Genomic DNA, 18,074 nt, shown 5'->3' with positions numbered 1-18,074 from the left:
AGAACTTGTGCACATGCTCAGACACTATTTTGTGACTGTGAGAGCCAAGTCCTGCATCTCGCTCACCTCAATACCTGCGGTGCTGCTCTAGGCAACGTCCTTTCACTGTGTCTGCCTTTAAAGACATCGCTAAACATCAAACTAGAAAGCTGAATACATGATGAATGATGTTCATTTTATACAAGTGTTTGTGATGCTGAATACCTTCCTAGGTTGCTCAGGGTTGTCCTAATCCATCTGAAAAAGCTGAAACGAGATGCCACTCCTGTAAATACACACACAAAAAACATTGTAATAAATATGATACATCAATTACTAGCTGATATTATAAACCATCAATTACTAGCTGATATTCAAAAACAAAACATCTAAGTTCAATGTATTCAATAAGTTAAAGCTTGCCACTCCAGAATAAAAATATATTCCTCTGACATACAGTAGGAGATATTCGTGTGACCTGTGAAATATGAAAACCATTTAACTATGACATGTGTGGTGTGCATGTGTGATCTACATTATGCCTCTGTCACATTCTTGAGTTAGTGGAGCAAAGCAGGGTATTGTATGGAGGGGAGATTGTATATCACAGAGTTGCAGAATCCTCGAACTCAGTTATTCTAACTATCCTGCTGAACAGCTGTGTGGCTGAGAGACTGTAACTGAAGGCTTCAGCAGTGACTGACACATACTTTCTTGTATTAGAAATGCACAGAGATGTGTGAATGTGACAGTTGTTCACATGGATGGATAGTCACCTATTGGAAGTCCAGGGCTTGCTTTTCCAATGTAGAGGAAGAGGACCAAGGCGACTATTATATTGGCCAAGGCGTAGACCCACTGAATGACAAACATGATCAGGATGGAACATAATGCCTGCACAGGGGGAAAACAGAAGTAATCAAGAAGATACAATAGGGCAGAAATGTTTTACGGCATGTTTTACTGGCTTACTTACACCAATCAGTGCAATCCAGTGGTTGCAGAATTTGGCATAGAAGGAATCAGGCATCGGTTGGATTTCTGATCCCTGGTAGTCTGGTTTACAGTCAGAACCTGCCATCATATGTACAGAAATGAATGAAGTATAAACAACAGGCATTATAACAGAAAGGTAGACACAATCCAGACATTCAATAACCTATTTCACTATTACATCACAATGTAAACAGTGTACTGTATGAAGGGGTAAATGGTTGCAAATTAGGTAGAGATTGTTGTAAATTGCAGACACACACACTCCTGCATGCCCACACACACAGGGAGTAATGAAGTTGACTGAATAAGAGCTGTGCACCATGTGCCCAATGGTACCACTAACAAATGTCAAAATTTAACAAAAATTTGAGGTCAAAGTATTTCTCACCAGTGTTTTCTCTCTGTGACCCTGGAGGGTCAAGCTCTATGGGGTTACGACCGGGAAGGAGGGTCTTGTCCTGTATCACTTCCTCCGGGTCTGGGCTGGGCTCTCCAGGTCTTTCCTGGGGGAAGATACACTCTCCTGGACCTGGGGGAGCCGGATCAACCCGTCCATCTCCTTCTCCCTCACTAGGGAAGGCATTGCTGTTAAGGTCTAGCCCAAAGCTGTCCATCAGAGTCTTCTTGGCAGGGGCTTTCACCCTCCTGATCCTGCCTCTCAGGCCTGGCATGGAAACCTTCTCTGTGGCCTTGTCCTTTTCTGTCTCCTCCTGTTCACCACCATTGGGCAGGGGAAAGATCTGGTCCATATCCCTAGTAAACTCTAACAGGGTTCCCTTCCCTGGGCTCGCAACATCCCCCTCTGTACCATAACCCTGGTGGGTTGTGGGGGAAAAAGTATTGTTTTGTGATGTATTGACCTGAATATTAGTTTTCTGTTTTTGCCTTCTTGCATCAATTTTGATTGACACTTGATTTATCCTTGATTGAACTTAAACGACTGAACTCGACATTTAACAGAATTTAGAAAAATGTATTGACTTGTGGAAAAAAAACCTGGTGGGTGGTGGTCATGAGGGGCTTGGATGTATGGTTTGTGAAGGATGAGGCTCCAGTCCCAGGCCTCTTGGCAGGACCAACCCTCTTCTCTCTGGGCTGGAGGTTGTAGGTCATCGCCACGCTGAAGTAAGAGTAGTCAAAGTCAGCTTTGATTCAAGATTTCTAGGGTCTGGTTCCAGCACACATGCACACACACACCTGAAGTAGGAGTAGTCAATGAAGCTGTAGGTGAGCATGAAGTTGATGGTGACGATGGGGGCTAGGATGTTGACCTGTCCGATGAAGATGAAAGCCATGGTCAGCAGGCTAGTCAAGACTATGGCCGCCACCGGAGTCTTATTAGGACCTTTCTGTTGGAGACAGACAGACAGACAGAGAGGACAAGGAAAGAGATAGAGGAAGATATGCTATGCTCTGTTGAGAAGCTCTAATTTCAACAAAAGAGCCAAACCGGTTGTTTAAAAAAAGTTGCTGTAGTCTCAGACTCAGCCTGCTCTGAACCACCACTGGTACTCTCTCTCTCTCTGTCCCTTTCTGGCAGTGTTCCAGGCCAATCTGGGCTAGCCCCGTCTGTCTCCTTTCCCTCCCTTCCTGGGTTTGTTCTGAGGCTTTGATTCAGGGCAAGATGTCTAGGGCCTGGTTCCAGTGGACACGAACACACACAGTACAGGCCAGGCAGTACTGAGGGGCGTGGGGGCCGAGGAAAGGAAGGGGGATTAGTGTGCTGTGTTTCATAAGCCACGACCAACCGTTAGGCTACACTCAGGCAGCATCTCAAATTACACCCTATTCTCTATATAGTGCACTACTTTTAACCAGAACCTAAAGGGCTCTGGTCAAAAGTAGTGAACTATATAGGAAATGGGGTGACATTTGGGATGCTCAATCTGTTCTCTTTCTCTCTGTGAGGTTAGTTTACTCAACTGACCACTCTAAAATCAGGCCCTTTTCTCAATGTTTCCCATGGAACCCACCCATCGTACCGGTATCACCCCCCCACCCACTGGAGACTATATTGTGTTTGATGTTTCTGATTTAGCCAAGGGAGAAACATGTCAGTTCAAGTTATGTGACAAACTGTTTATAGCAGCACAATGTGTTTTTTGGCTTAGGTTAGTCCTGTGGCACTGTTCACCTGAGAAATATTATCAGGATCTGTACAGTCAACAGTCTAAGAGTAGGAGTGCTGATCTAGGATCAGGTCCACCCAATCTGTGTCACCTTATTAATTGTGATCAAAAATCCAAGATCAGCACTCCTACTCTGAGATGCTTAATACATAGAGACCCTGATCCATTTCTCTTCATTTTAGATTCATGGATCATCCATCCATCCATCCTGCCAGGCAAACCCACCCCTTGTGCCAGGAAGGCGAGGGCTGGGATGACCCTCTCCTGGGCGATGACCTGGAGGATCCTGGGTGCCCCGTACAGACCGCCCATGCAGGAGGCCAGCGAGGAGATGTAGAGGCCCAGGAGAAACAAGAAACCCACCAAGGAGACCTGGGAAGTTGGAACAAAACAAAAAGAGAAGGAAAAGAGGCCCCATGATGACTACACCCAGCTAACTTCTCCTCAACTTAGCCCTTATGAAAATAGGTTAGAAGCAGGGAAAAAACGAGGACATAATGTAGGCATTTTTGCAATTAGAACAATTTCCTATACACATTTGGTAGCACTTTACTAGTTAAAAGATGGCGCCAACAGATATGGCAGTTCTTCTTCTAGCTCCGAAGCAACTTTGTACAAGCATTTTGCTACAACATCTGCTAAATATGTATGTGACCAATACAATTTGATTTACCTGCAGGCTTTAAATAAAGTGTTACCATGAGTAAACATTGTTTTTTAAATCACAAATAAATCTGTTTGCAAAGAACTTGGTGTACAAAACGTGTGTGCTGTATATTTTTCGCTGAGCTCCATAGTATTTCTGCTGTACCATATGCTGTAGATAACGTGTACACATATGCAACAGTTAGCCCATTCCTCTCAATCCCCCCTAGACCACCACCCACTAATCCAACCCCACATCCTCACCACAGACAGCTGAGCTGCACCCTTTTTACAGTGTATCAACTCTAACCCCCAAGTGCCCACACCCTCCCAGCACCTCTCCCTGCTAGCTGGTGTAGGGACAGCTGGGACTGGGGAGAGTGTGGAGGTGGGGGTGGGAGGGTATTGACCTCGGCAGTACAATGTTTCTCTCATTTCTGTAATCTCTGTCAGTCTGTGTGTGAGTACGTGTGTGTGAGTACGTGTGTGTGAGTACGTGTGTGTGAGTACGTGTGTGTGCGTTGGGAGGGGGGGTCAGCAGCAGAGCTTTTCTCAAATTTCTGTCTTTCTCAGTTGTACAAATGGGGTTCAGAGAACATACTGTTGTCACTCTAGAAAGAGGCCCACTGGGACCACTGAGATTAAAAAATGTCTCATCCTCATCACCATCTTCATCACTAGCCTGGTCTCAGGTCTGTGTGCTATCCAATGACAATAATTAGCATAGAAGTTAGCAAGACAGCATAAACAGATCTGTGATCAGGCTCCTTCATCACACATATAATAACAGATTCCCACACTATGCCTCACACAGTTAGGATATACGGGAACACACAGACAATTCTTGTGTAGCCTATGTCTGTGTACATGATCAAAATGTTGACGAATGTGTAGGAAGTATGAACTATGTTGGATATGAATACTTCTGCACTTGATCATCAATAGGAAAGAGAGTGTGCTCTTCAAAAGGAAATAATCACTAAGGTCACAATGAGGATGGACAGAGAGAGTTTACCTTTTCTGCTATTAAGAAGTCAAAGTGCAGTGCCTCTCTGGTGCAGATGGCTCCCAGCAGGAACACAAAGACCAGATACAGGAACCATCTGTAGTGGCCAACAATACCACCAACAGTTTTTCATCAGTTAGATGGAAGATCACTCATCGCACTATAAAAAGGAAATTATGTCACAAGATCCTAAACGTTTCATGGCATGTTGGGAGTAGGGTGGGAATAAAGATCAAATTGTATAATGTTTTATACATATGTTTTTGTACAATGTTTTCAAATCCCCAAATAAAATAAAAATCAGAGGAAGTCTGGAACACCTCAATGTAATAAGTGTTGGTAGTAACAACAGACACCTACGAGGTACAGACGGCAGCCAGTGTTCCCACAGGGATGTTGTGTTCCGGTCTCTGCAGATCTGAGCTCATGTTGAAGCCTGCCATCACACCTACGCACCAGGGACAGGACTATATAATTATAACTGTCATATTAGAACTAGAACTATTATAATCACATGTATACAAATTGTCACTGTGGAAGCTTTCTAGCCATGAAGGCAATGGCTAGAGAAGGGGCATTGTTAATGACCATTTAACAGCCAGACACCTTTGAGATTGTGAATTTAAAGCATTGTTCATAGTCAGGCCTTTGAACCACTAGAATGTGAGAGTCAATCAACAGTCGTTAGACCTAGAGCAGGGACTGTGCAATGACTGTGATATGTGATTTTGTAACTTATCTTAGTTGAATGCAGACACTATTATTAGAGTGTAGCTAAATTACCAAAATGTAAACACGTAAGCAGCTGTAAACATGGTTATCGTAGTTCACCTGTAGCAGCGGGGAAGAACACTCCAAACACAGTGAAGAATCCTTCTCCTGTCGTGTAGTCTGGTAGAGTGTTCTTACGTAGCAGCTCCTCGGAGTACCCTACGAAGCCATGCTCTGAAACAACAAAACATCCACAAAGGCCAAGGTTTAACAGAGATTCAGCATAAAGTTAAGTCTCTTATTTGTGTGGACATTCTGATCTTTACATTCATTAAGTTTTCATAATGCTCTTAGGCATTTTAACTCCTGCTCAATTCCCTGATTGAGTCCATAACTTCTGGTAGCATTTTACGGAAAGCCTGCTGATTATTATGAAGGCTCATACATGCTCATAACAGGTTATACATCCTTACTGCAGGCTTTAAAGGGCAGGTTGCACAATATATTTCCACAATTCTAACTACATAGATTGATGATATTACAATTAAAATGGACCTTATACAAAAGTTTATTAAAAAACTATAATTATACACTTCCATTTTCGCAATTTACCAACAATACAGTTTGGCTTTGACGTCAAGAAGGGAACGGCCTGGTCGTGGCGGCACAAAAACCACTGTTTATCGGCATGCATGTTTGGCCTGAAATACGAGAAGATGGGAAGAAAGTGGGGCCGCTTAGTGAGGATGCGGTGGGCAGACTGGGCCTGGTTCTTAAGTCACAGGCAGGCCTCACTTGGTCAAAAAAGATTACAATGGCCATAAATAGTGGAAGAGTCGATTCACCATGAAGCTAAGGGAAACAAATGGTCATGTGGCCACAGTCAATGAAGTCTCCAAGTCCATTGACCTCACCGGTGTTACTACAGCACAACGGCAGGTGGCTTCGGTGATGGAAGTGAATCGGTTAAGTAGGTACTAAAGTGTCCAAAGAGTTGTCATGTTATGTCGCTAGCAGATGATTTTTAAAAAAACACTAAGATAGCCATGCAAAACAAACTGGCCCACTCACACAGAACTAGCATGGTGTTTGGGAATGGAATAAGCTAAATATCAATTGGATTAAATGTAAAAAAAAGAAGATATATATTAAAAAGGTACAGTACCAGTTAAAAGTTAAGACACCTACTCATTTTTCTTTATTTTGACAATTTTCTACATTGTAGAAAAATAGTGAAGATATCAAAACAATGAAATAACACATGGAATCATGTAGTAAGCAAAAAAAGTGTAAAACAAATTTTATATTTTGAGATTCTTCAAAGTAGCCACCCTTTGCCCTGATGAAAGCTTTGCACACTCTTGGCATTCTCTCAACAAGTTTCATGAGGAATGCTTTTCCCACATATGCTGAGCACTTGGTGTCTGCTTTTCCTTCACTCTGCAGTCCAACTCATCCCAAACTATCTCAATTGGGTTAAGGTTGGGATGATTGTGGGGGACAGGTCATCTGATGCAGCACTCCATCACTCTCCTTCTTGATCAAATATCCCTTACACAGCCTGGAGGTGTGTTTTGTGTCATTGTCCAGTTGAAAAACAAATGATAGTGGGACTAAGTGCAAACAAGATGGGATGGCGTATCGCTGCAGAATGCTGTGGTAGCCATGCTGGTTAATTGTGCCTTGAATTCTAAATACATCACTGAGAGTGTCCTCCTCCATGCTTCACGGTGGGAACCACACATGCGGAGATCATCCGTTCACCTACTCTGGGTCTCACAAAGACACGGCGGTTGGAACCAAAAATCTAAAATCCACCCGTCTAATGTCCTGTGCTCATTTTTCTTGGCACAGGCAAGTCTCTTTTTCTTATTGGTGTCCTTTAGTAGTGGTTTCTTTGCAGAAATTCGACCATGGGTTTTGCAACTGCACTTGAAGAAACTTTCAAAGTTCTTAAAATTTTCCGGATTGACTGACCTTCATGTCTTAAAGTAATGATGGACTGTCATTTCTCTTTGCTTATCTGAGCTGTTCTTTCCGTAATATGGACTTGGTATTTTACCAAATAGGGCTATCTTCTGTATACCACCGATACCTTGTCCCAACACAACTAATTGGCTCAAACACATTAAGAAGGAAAGAAATTCCACAAATGAACTTCTAACAAGGCACACTTGTTAACTGAAATGCATTCCAGGTGGCTACCTCATGAAGCTGGTTGAGAGAATGTCAAGAGTGTTTTGCTGAACTGCCTGATCTTTATTGGCCAATATAACTTTCAGGATATCATGCTAGCCAATGTTTGTGTTAGCCATTATACTTGAATTTACTGCTGGTTAACATGTGGCTAGCTATAGCTGCCATCGGTCAACAACAGCGTTCTAGCCAGCATAGACGTTCAATGTCTACTATGATGGTAAAGATTTATCTTGATTCTGTGCAACAGTACAAGAACTTCTGATGTGCTGAACTGTAAAGAAGTCATGTGTTTCAAGGCTGCTAGTGGTTAGCTAGTAGTGGTAAGCCAGGAGTGTAAAAGGGGCTATGCTAAAAGCCTGTGAGCTGTATAAGTAAAAATATTTTCAGCTGATACAGAATAAAGAAATCACAGGATATGATCAGATGATAAGTTGACTTTATTCAGAGTGCCGGTATGATGTGGGTCTCAACTGTCTTATGTGGACAGTGACTTCACTCCTGCTCACCTAGTGCTCCTCCTCTCCGCTCCTCTCCTCGCATTTCCCAACACTTTTCTGACATGGGATATTATATTGGGATATTTAGTTGGAAGGATGACAAATTGACTGTTTAACAGCAACCTAATTCTGCAGTCTAAGAGAGAGTGTGAGAGAGTACTAGAGAGAGTAATAGAGAGAGAGCGAGAGAGAGAGAGAGAGAGTGATCCTAGTATTTTTTCTAGCGTTAGGTAAAACCAAGGCTGGACTCGGAAACCAGACTAACCCTAAACCCCCCAGATCAAGACAGAAGTGTCTGCTCTGATCCAGACACACAACCTCAGACCATTACAAACTTAGGGGGCTGGGTTAAGGTTATGTAACTGTCCAGGAGAGGAACCATATGCGCCCCGCCTAGATGCGTGCAATTAGGGGACCAGGACCTAGTTTACGGTAACACTGGCCAAGTTAAACAGAGGTAGCAAGCTAGCTGTAACAGCACTGTGGTTTTGATAGAGAGAAATAGACTGGGCGTGATCACTCACAGACAACAACCCTTACACAGGCGCCCGACAAACATTTGCACGAAAAGCACAGAGAAAATTGTTCTGCTATACAGTTGGATGGACATGACTGATTTGTTCACACCTCGTTATGAAATTTAACATGGGGCATGTGGAATACGGATGGTTTAAATATCAGTGCGCATAGCTGGTCATGATATGCAGGGAGGACAGCAAGCATTACAGCTATATAAGCAACTGTGGAGTAAATGGTAAGCCTACACAAACAATAGCCTACAAGCAATTAAGAAAACAGGAAAATATAAAGAAATGTATTCAATGACCATGAATAAAAGCTTGTATGAATCAAGTTATTCCGCTGCAAGAAACTATTCCTGCAGTCTTTGTAATGGTTCATGTGGTTCTTCCCGAGGTTGAGGTACTGTAAGTCTCCAAATAGCACCAAATTCCATATATAGTGCACTGCCTTTGAACAGGGCCCATAGGGTCAAAAGTAGTGCACTATATAGGGAATTGGGTTCCATTTGGGACGGAGCCATGTTCTGGTGGGGTTTAAAGGTTTAATCCAGATGGTCAAATCTGAAAGACCCGCCTATGTAAGAACATCAAGCATTTCCCTCATGGTTATCTTACGATGGGAAAGAATTTGTTTATCCACCCTTTTCAGAAGCCCTGCTGGTTCCAAGTCCAAGAGGAAAAAAAGAGAAAGAGAGAGAAAGAGAGAGAGAGAGAGGGGGGGGGGTGGTAAGTTTAATTTATTCGCATAAAAGAAAGAGTGAAAGAAAAAAATAGCACAGATTTTTTTTTTTAACTGGTAAAAAATGTGTGCCCGATGAGGTTGAAAACCTATATGAAAACCACCACAAACCCAATATACAAATAAGTACCAAAAATCAGTTAAACAGAGCATACTAATTATAAATATTCACCCCCTTGGCATTTTTTCTATTTTGTTTCCTTACAACCTGGAATTAAAATTGATTTTTGGGGGGTTTGTATCATTTGATTTACACAACATTCCTACCACTTTGAAGATGCAACATATTTTTCTTGTGAAACAAACAAAAAATAAGACCAAAAAAAATGAAAACTTGAGCATGAATAACTATTCAACCCCCCCCCAAAAGTCAATAATTTGTAGAGACATGTTTTGCAGCTGCAAGTCTTTTGGGGTATGTCTCTATAAGCTTGCTACATCTAGCCACTGGGATTTTTGCCAAGGCAAAACTGCTCCAGCTCCTTCAAGTTGGATGGGTTCCGCTGGTGTACAGTAATCTTTAAGTCATACCACAGATTCTCAATTGGATTGAGGTCTGGGCTTTGACTAGGCCATTCCAAGACATTTAAATGTTTCCCCTTAAACCACTCGATTGTTGCTTTAGCAGTATGCTTAGGGTCATTGTCCTGCTGGAAGGTGAACCTCTGTGCCTCTGGAAGACTGAAACAGGTTTCCCTCAAGAATTTCCCTGTATTTAGCGCCAGCCATCATTCCTTCAATTCTGAGAAGTTTCTCAGTCCCTGCTGATAAAAAAATAGGATAGTGTTCTCGGGGTGATGAGAGGTGTTGGGTTTGCACCAGACATAGCGTTTTCCTTGATGGCCAAAAAGCTACATTTTAGTCTCATCTGACCAGAGTACCATCTTTCATATGTTTGGGGAGTCTCCCACATATGTTTTGGTGAACACCAAATGTGTTTGCTTATTTTTTCTTTAAGCAATGGCTTTTTTTCTGGCCACTCTTCCGTAAAGCCCAGCTCTGTGGAGTGTACGGCTTAAAGTGGTCCTATGGACAGATACTCCAATCTCTGCTGTGGAGCTTTGCAGCTCCTTCAGGGTTATATTTGGTCTCTTTGTTGCCTCTCTGATTAATGCCCTCCTTGCCTGGTCTGTGAGTCTTGGTGGGCGGCCCTCTCTTGGCAAGTTTGTTGTGGTGCCATATTCTTTCCATTTTTAATAATGAACTTAATGGTGCACCATGGGAAGTTCAAAGTTTCTGATATTGTTTTGTAACACAACCCTGATCTGTACTTCTCCACAACTTTATCCCTGACCTGTTTGGAGAGCTCCTTGGTTTTCATGGTGCCGCTTGCTTGGTGGTGCCCCTTGCTTAGTGGTGTTGCAGCCTCTGGGGCCTTTCAGAACAGGTGTGTATATACTGAGATCATGTGACACAGATTACCCACAGGTGGACTTTATTTAACTAATTATGTGACTTGCAAGAGATCTTATTTAGGGGATTCATAGAATAGGGGGTGAAAACATATGCACACCACTTTTCAGTTTTTTATTTTTTAGAATTTTTTGAAAACAAGATAATTTTTTCATTTCACGTCACCAATTTGGACTATTTTGTGTATGTCCATAACAAAAAAATAAAAATCCATTTCAATTACAGGTTGTAATTCAACAAAATAGGAAAAATGCCAAGGGGGATGAATACATTTGCAAGGCACAGTATACTCAATATACAAGAACAAAAACATGTTTGATTATGTGTGTGTGTGTACATGTGAGAGTTAGGCTACATGGAGGAGACTGCTGGGTAGTTTGGTTCACCAGGGTGACCTCTAGTCTATGTTTGAAGTTATTGAAGGATGATGATGATGTTTTGGCAATGTGAAGATAGGAATTCCAGAGTATGAAACCTCTGTATCTGATGGGGAACTGACTGTGTGAGGTGTGGCAGTGGTCATCACAGTGTCTTGTATTGTATGCATGGATTTGGGAATTAACCTAGAATAATAATCTATTGAAGGGTTTAGGTAGGCTGTCAGAGGTGGGGGAGAGAGTAATAAAGAGATATCGTAAGGGAGAGAGAAGACAGTAATAGAAAGAGAGTAAGAGAGAGAAACTAATAGTGAAAGAGATCGAGAGAGTGAAATAGAGAAACAAAGACAACGAGAGAGAGAGAAAGAAGAGAGAGCAAGAAACTAATAGAGAAATAGAGAGAGAGTGAGTAAGAGAGAGAGAGAGAGTAATAGAGAGAAAGCAAGAGAGAAAGAGAGTGAGAGACTATTTGCACACAATATTTTGGACATTTGTGGGTGTAATGTTTACTGTTCATTTTTATTGTTTTTTTAAACTTTTGTTTATTATCTACTTCACTTGCTTTGGCAATGTTAACATGTATGTTTACCATGACAAAAAAGCCCTTAACTTGAAAAATTGAATTGAGAGAAAGAGAGAGTAAGAAAGAAAGCGAGAGAGGCACCCTCATGTTCTGTCATTCTAACACTGCAGCAACACCACAGAATGAGCCAACTATAATAACAAGGTCAGATTTTAAAACAATACCCGCCAAATTGCTGTACATTACATAACCAATTGAGACCTCTCTCTATCCAAACAATGATAATGTAACTGTGGTACAACAGAACAGAAAGGCCCAGACAGGTTGTCTCCCAAACAGCACTTTATTCCCTATACCCCATAGGGTTCTTGTCAAAAGTAGCGCACCATATAGGGAATAGGGTGCCATTTGGGACACACCCCCGGTGTCCACGAGCACAACCCTTATATGACATCATGGTGTTAACACACACCAACTTCAACCGACACAACTCCTCTCATTCACCCACACTGACCAAAGATAAAACAAATCAATTTTTTTTAAAGCATGCATGCCTGCTGACTGGAGAATGTTGTCATGACCATAGAGGTCCTATAATTCACTTTTCTATTTATTTAGTTGGATATGACCCACAACCAGGACACTATTCATTGGGAAGAGCCCCTGATCTTCTGATTGGAGGACCCTTCATAATATCACAGGAAGTGGTGACTTGGTGCTTGGTCTCAAGAGCAGCTCTCTCAAATTTGGGTTCCGGCCTTTTCTCTTTTTCATTGTCCAAAAATGTGGGTGAGCCCGGTTAACACCCTACCACGAAACACATTATGGAACTTCCTGTCTGTTCAATCTGGAAAAGAGTTCAAATGAAGATCAGGAGGGACAAGTGAAAGGGGGGGAGAAGAGAGAGAGAGGAGAGAGAGGGGCAGATGGTGTTTTGTGATGAAGTGACAACACCTTTGGTTACAGGAATTATACCCTTAAATTCTCCTGCTTATATAAATGAACACATGCATGATTCACAGACTCTATAATGTGAGGACAGAGGATAATAATTATATTAGTTGTGAAGAAGATGACTTTATCGTCCAGTGTACACACTACTGAGACTCCTGTATTTTTTCTACCCGAGAGTCAGACCACGCTACTGCAGCCAGTAATGACTTGTCAGACTACATCATTAAACAGTTACATGAACAGGGGAAGGAGGTTAAGATTACTTCACAAATCAAAACGTGTCCTCTCTTTTAAAGGGTTAGATGTATTCCCATTTGACTCAAACAATGAGTTTTCCCACAGAGAGCACAGGTCAGTATCAGGATAACGATGCAGAAATGTTAGAGATTTAGAAGATGTTTGAAATGTATTTATATTTCACTACAAAGTTATGGCACTACTGAGAATGGCATCGAGCTTCTGGATTCTCCCACGAGGAACTGTTAATCATTCCTTTACCTCTCAGACCTCTATACTGCCTTAGCTGTCTGACGTTAAGAGTAGTCACAGTCAGTAGAGCACTATAAAGGCAGGTAGATGAGGTAAAGGAAAGTGTAATCGTCTGGCTGTTAGTGTAATAAGCAGTAACCAATCCTTTACTACAACATTTCTGTAACATAGACAACCTATCGAAATGAGAAAATGTGTCATTCTTGAAACCTGCTGTGTTTGACACTTCAGTTTCAGAATTTCATCTACTTCATCCATGACCAGAAATACATATATCTTGCCAGAAAAGACAGCATTAACCATTGAGACTACCTTGACCCTATGTCGACCAGCCGAGCTGACCTTCTATTGATATCACCAGTCTGATCGTCTGATCTAAAGTGTTATCAAACTATAAACTGGCACCTACCAGTCAAACCAGGCCGTACATCCTCCAACCAAGGGTGTATCCAAAATAGCTCCCTATCCACTATAGAGTGCACAACTTTTGACCAGAGCTCTCATGGTCCTGGTCAAAAGTAGTGTACTATTTATGAAATAGGTTGCCATTTCAGACGCAGTCCTATTCTCCTAGACTGGAGGACAGGGTGGCTCCGTGCCAAAGCATGAGATCACCTCAAAACATAGCAGCAACTTATTAGGAAACACCTGGGCATCAGTTTCCCTAGGCCATAACTACAAGATGTGATCCCTATGGCAGCTCTGGGTTGCGTCCCAAATGTCACCCTAATAGGTCTCTGGTCAAAAGTACTGCACTATGCAGGGAATAGGTAGCCATTTGGGATCCAGACCTGGGCTCTGGGTTCTGACTGAGAAAGAGAGGATCATTACGGATGAGAAGTTTGGACTGGAAAGGAGAGACATGGTGTGCAAAAGTCTGGGGTAAGGTTTAGGGTTCAGTAAGCTGAACCCACCACCACAACCGCCACAACCATTTACGTGGTCTTCTTTGTGGTTTGTTGAGAGAAAGAACGGAGAAACACCCAGCTCCTACTGGAATACTGTGTATTTGCATCCCAAATGGCACCCTATTCTGTTATACAGGAGTTCTCAAACTTCTTGGGTCCAGCGACACCTTTTGTGATTGCAAATATATATCAGGGACCCCCTCGTTATCAGAACACAAATAAAAATAGTCTACAAGGAGTTTTACTTTGATGTCTGCCGATACCATTTACAAGGCTTGGCATCGGAGTGAATTCTGACATGGAGCAGAGAGATTTAAAGCACATTTCAGAACTTTTACGCATTTTGCCATGAGGCAGAGCAAACTTTTCGGTTTTAAAGCTTAAATTACACTGCATTTATGTAAAAATATATATTTTTTTGAAAAATGTATAATTGGTGGAGTACTGTTCATACCAATATCCCTGTGAGCCCCACAAGCCCATGTTGCCCAGGGTTAAGAACATAAATTGTACATGAATATTATTACATTGTTTTACACACTTTAATCTATTAGTAATATTCATTAAAAAAGTGCAAAAAAATGTATAACAATAATAAATCTGACCGTAGACCCCACTTTGATAACCCTTGCCCCAATCAGTGCACTACTTTTGTCAAAAGTAGTGCACTACACAGAGAGTAGGGTGCCATTTGAAACTCAGACTGTTCTCTTCCCTTGGACTGGACAGGAAGTGGATAATCAGTGAGAACGGGAAGAGCAGGGATCAACTTCCGGTTGAAGGCCGTGGAAAGAAAGACATTCTGGCTAAACCACGGCCATCATGAAAAACATTCTGGGTAAACATTACACAAGACTGCTGCCTGAGTCAAACTTGCCTCATCACTGATTACTGTATGCATTAAATCATTCAGATCAATGCAGAAACAAAGTGCTCCTTTTTCTTTATTTTCTTGAATAGTCACCAGTTGAAGTGTCCTGGGGTCAGTTGGGGTCACTCAGTCAAGCACCCGATTTATTTTTTCTACTGTATGCATTATCTTTGTTCATTAGCTACTACACTCACACACACACACACACACACACACACACACACACACACACACACAGTCTTGAAATGTCAAACTGTGATGGGGAGCCTATAAGGTTCGCTACAGCAAAAAACATTTGATTTTATTTGACCAAGGGGAAAAATTAGGTATGTTTATATGCTACTGATACTGCATAAAAGTATGACGAGTATGAAGTAAAAGGTGCAGTACATTTGCAACGAAGCTGAGAGATGGCTAATGACGAGCTCTGATGTCTACGGCAAATGCAGTGCAGAGAAAGCTTGTGGTTATCCTCCAGGCTATATTATGCCACAGTGACACCTCCTGGACAAAATTGTTAATTGAACCTATGATTTAAGCCGGTGGTTCTTAAACCTCTCCTCGGAGACCCAATGTAGTTTAACTATTCCAGAACTAGCACACCTGATTTAACTAGTCAACAAATGATCAAGCCCATGATGAGGTGAATGAGGCGAGCTAGTTCAAGGCTACAACAAAATTGTGAAATGTCTGGGGATCCCCAAGAAGAGGTTTGAGAACCACTGATCTAGGCTAAAAAAGAACAACTCCTCACACCACCACTGTGCTACTCCTGGCACTAAAGTCCCTTCTGTCAGTGCTATACACACACACACACACACTTCTGTCAGTTCACTATACACTACAGTCCAGGAGATTGTGTCAAGCTGAACACATCAGCAGGCCTACTGTAGGCTATGCCATGTACACACCTGGGTCGAGGTGGGAAAACGTCCCGATAACGAAGTCCAGCGTTGAGACAGCCAGCACGGCCAGTAGTATCAGCTGAAGACGGACGATCCATTTGACCCCGGCGAGGTTAATACCCAAAAGGCCGAGCAGGACAGCCACAGACATCCCTCTAACGGCCCACTCACTCTGCAGGCTCAGGAGCTGAGCAATAGACTCTGAGAACCCTGTGATATACATGGCTCCAGCCACACACTGTTGAAATCAAAACACACACAGAAGACATACATGAGATCTTGTATGTAAACATATTGATTCTTATTTTATTTATTTAGCTGTATAATCTTTGTTTTAAAAGGTGAGTTGACTGAAGGTAAGTTGTCCTTCACCACAATGCAAAGGGTTGCAAGAGGATGAAGGGGGAATGAAAACATGTACACACACATGGTGTTTCTCACCTGGCCGAAAACATACAGGAGCCCCACGGTCCCACCTACTCTTCCTCCCATGACAGTAGAGATCATGGAGTAAACTCCACCACTACCGACCCCACAGCGCTCGCAGACGCCGATGCCTGACATCACTGTTACCAGGGCAACGATAACCACCACGGATACCAGGAGCATACCTAGCAATACACCTAGGTTGCCCTTACATCATCAAGAGAAAAAACAAAAAGAAAGTCATACAATATATGGAACAGGTCCTTGTATGTCTAGATCAGCCCAGCACTAACACTACCTATTCAACAAATCATTGAATTGCTATGCCCTTGACTAGTTGAATCAGGTGTTTTAGTGCTGGGCTATAGAACCAACATGTGCACACCGTAGGGCAGAACGACTCATGTACTATTTCAGAAGGTCCAGTCACACAAATTTCCTAGGTGGTAAATGTCCAAATGGATATTGTCATTTATCGGCATAGTAACAAAACCCAAATCGCAACCCATGCAAACCCAAACTGTTCAAACTGTTCACACCCCTCTTGATGGAGTAGAGAAAGCTTTCCAATTTTAATGCTCATTCCCTACAATTCTACAAAATGTGGCAGATAGAAATTTTGCCATGTCTTGTGAGTACATATGATACCAGGGGTTGAAGCCCGACAGTTCTATTATACACTTTGGGGGGGGGGGGGGGTCAGGACCAGCAGTCTATATTGAGTCTATTGACCCGGCTCTGGGTTTGGATCCAGTCTGTGGTCTGCCTGTTCAGTATGCAGACCCCTAGGTGAGCAAACTCATGCCTACAGCTACCTTCCCTGGGACTACAGTTGAAAACTAGCTAGCTGGCCAAATCTGGTAAATTTACATAAATGTTGATTGGTGTGCATTGTCCCTGTCAAATAAATGTATTGAATGAAATTAAATTCAAACTCACCACCAGCCACCCAGTGCGGAGGAACAACACCACACCAAAGATGTTGATCATACAGGTAGTAAAGACTCCGTCCCACGTCCCAAACAGGACAGGCTCCCACACAAACAGCTTCACCCTCCACCATGGCTGAGAGAGATGCTGCGACCCCTGCAGTTTAGAATAGACGATTTTTACCAGACCTGCACAACTTTTATAGTCTGGTCCAGTAGGGATTTTAGCATGTACATCTTGGTGGGGAAAAAAAAATATTATATATATGTTTTTGACGCATGCCAGCAAAGCCACTACACAACACTAAACAATCAATGAATTGCACCATAACAGTGACAAACGGTGCCCACAAACTGTTAGGGCCTACATAAAGTTGTCCCAATAGCAGAGCTTTCTTTTCAGCACCATGGAGTGAATCCTTACCATTGCAAAACCTGGCTAACAGCAGGGCCTTGTCTGGCGGCGAAACAGTTAATTCAGCCTCATTTACTGACTTAAAAAAAACTTGGTTTCTACTGACAATTTAGATGTACAAACTATGGCATAATGGGACGACGAGCAGATAAGAGGCAATTCGTAACTTAGATTAAGACAACGAGCGAGCTTGGACGAGCGTAGTCAATATAACTATTTTTCAGCACTTTTTAAATGTACAGTGACATAATTCATAACATGGGCTGTTCTTGCAGTATTCTCCCTGTACAACAAGTCAGAACTGTAGGATAAATAAAGGCAGCATATAAGCAGACAATGAAAGCTCTTACAATATTAGATTGTTACATTTCTCTAAAACAGGCTATAGGCTACATATGCACCACCAAGTCAAAAGGCAAAAGGATGAGGGGGAATGGGAACT

At 42.3% G+C, this 18,074-nt stretch overlaps 1 protein-coding gene across 6 annotated transcripts in view; it reads right to left on the bottom strand.

The window, feature by feature from the left end:
- The window catches only part of slc12a8 (solute carrier family 12 member 8), a 30,818-nt gene that overhangs the window by 946 nt on the left and 11,798 nt on the right, over positions 1-18,074 (bottom strand). For 3 of the 6 annotated variants that reach the window (XM_064944413.1, XM_064944415.1, XM_064944414.1), the window contains 13 exons: positions 17,228-17,374; positions 16,304-16,495; positions 15,869-16,100; positions 5,587-5,700; positions 5,116-5,203; positions 4,765-4,852; positions 3,330-3,476; positions 2,173-2,324; positions 1,972-2,095; positions 1,364-1,790; positions 956-1,053; positions 756-873; positions 205-265 (listed from right to left, as the gene is read on the bottom strand). In XM_064944413.1, the coding sequence (XP_064800485.1) occupies positions 205-265; positions 756-873; positions 956-1,053; positions 1,364-1,790; positions 1,972-2,095; positions 2,173-2,324; positions 3,330-3,476; positions 4,765-4,852; positions 5,116-5,203; positions 5,587-5,700; positions 15,869-16,100; positions 16,304-16,495; positions 17,228-17,374 (1,988 nt within the window). The remainder of the gene's footprint in view (positions 1-204; positions 266-755; positions 874-955; positions 1,054-1,363; positions 1,791-1,971; positions 2,096-2,172; positions 2,325-3,329; positions 3,477-4,764; positions 4,853-5,115; positions 5,204-5,586; positions 5,701-15,868; positions 16,101-16,303; positions 16,496-17,227; positions 17,375-18,074) is intronic. The other 3 variants (XM_064944416.1, XM_064944417.1, XM_064944418.1) reach the window with 3 other exon arrangements.

Source organism: Oncorhynchus masou, chromosome 29, assembly GCF_036934945.1.
Source record: "Oncorhynchus masou masou isolate Uvic2021 chromosome 29, UVic_Omas_1.1, whole genome shotgun sequence".
NCBI classification, from domain to species: Eukaryota; Metazoa; Chordata; class Actinopteri; order Salmoniformes; family Salmonidae; genus Oncorhynchus; species Oncorhynchus masou.
The sequence above is the reverse complement of the archived record's forward strand: the minus strand, read 5'-3'. Positions and strand labels throughout refer to the sequence as shown.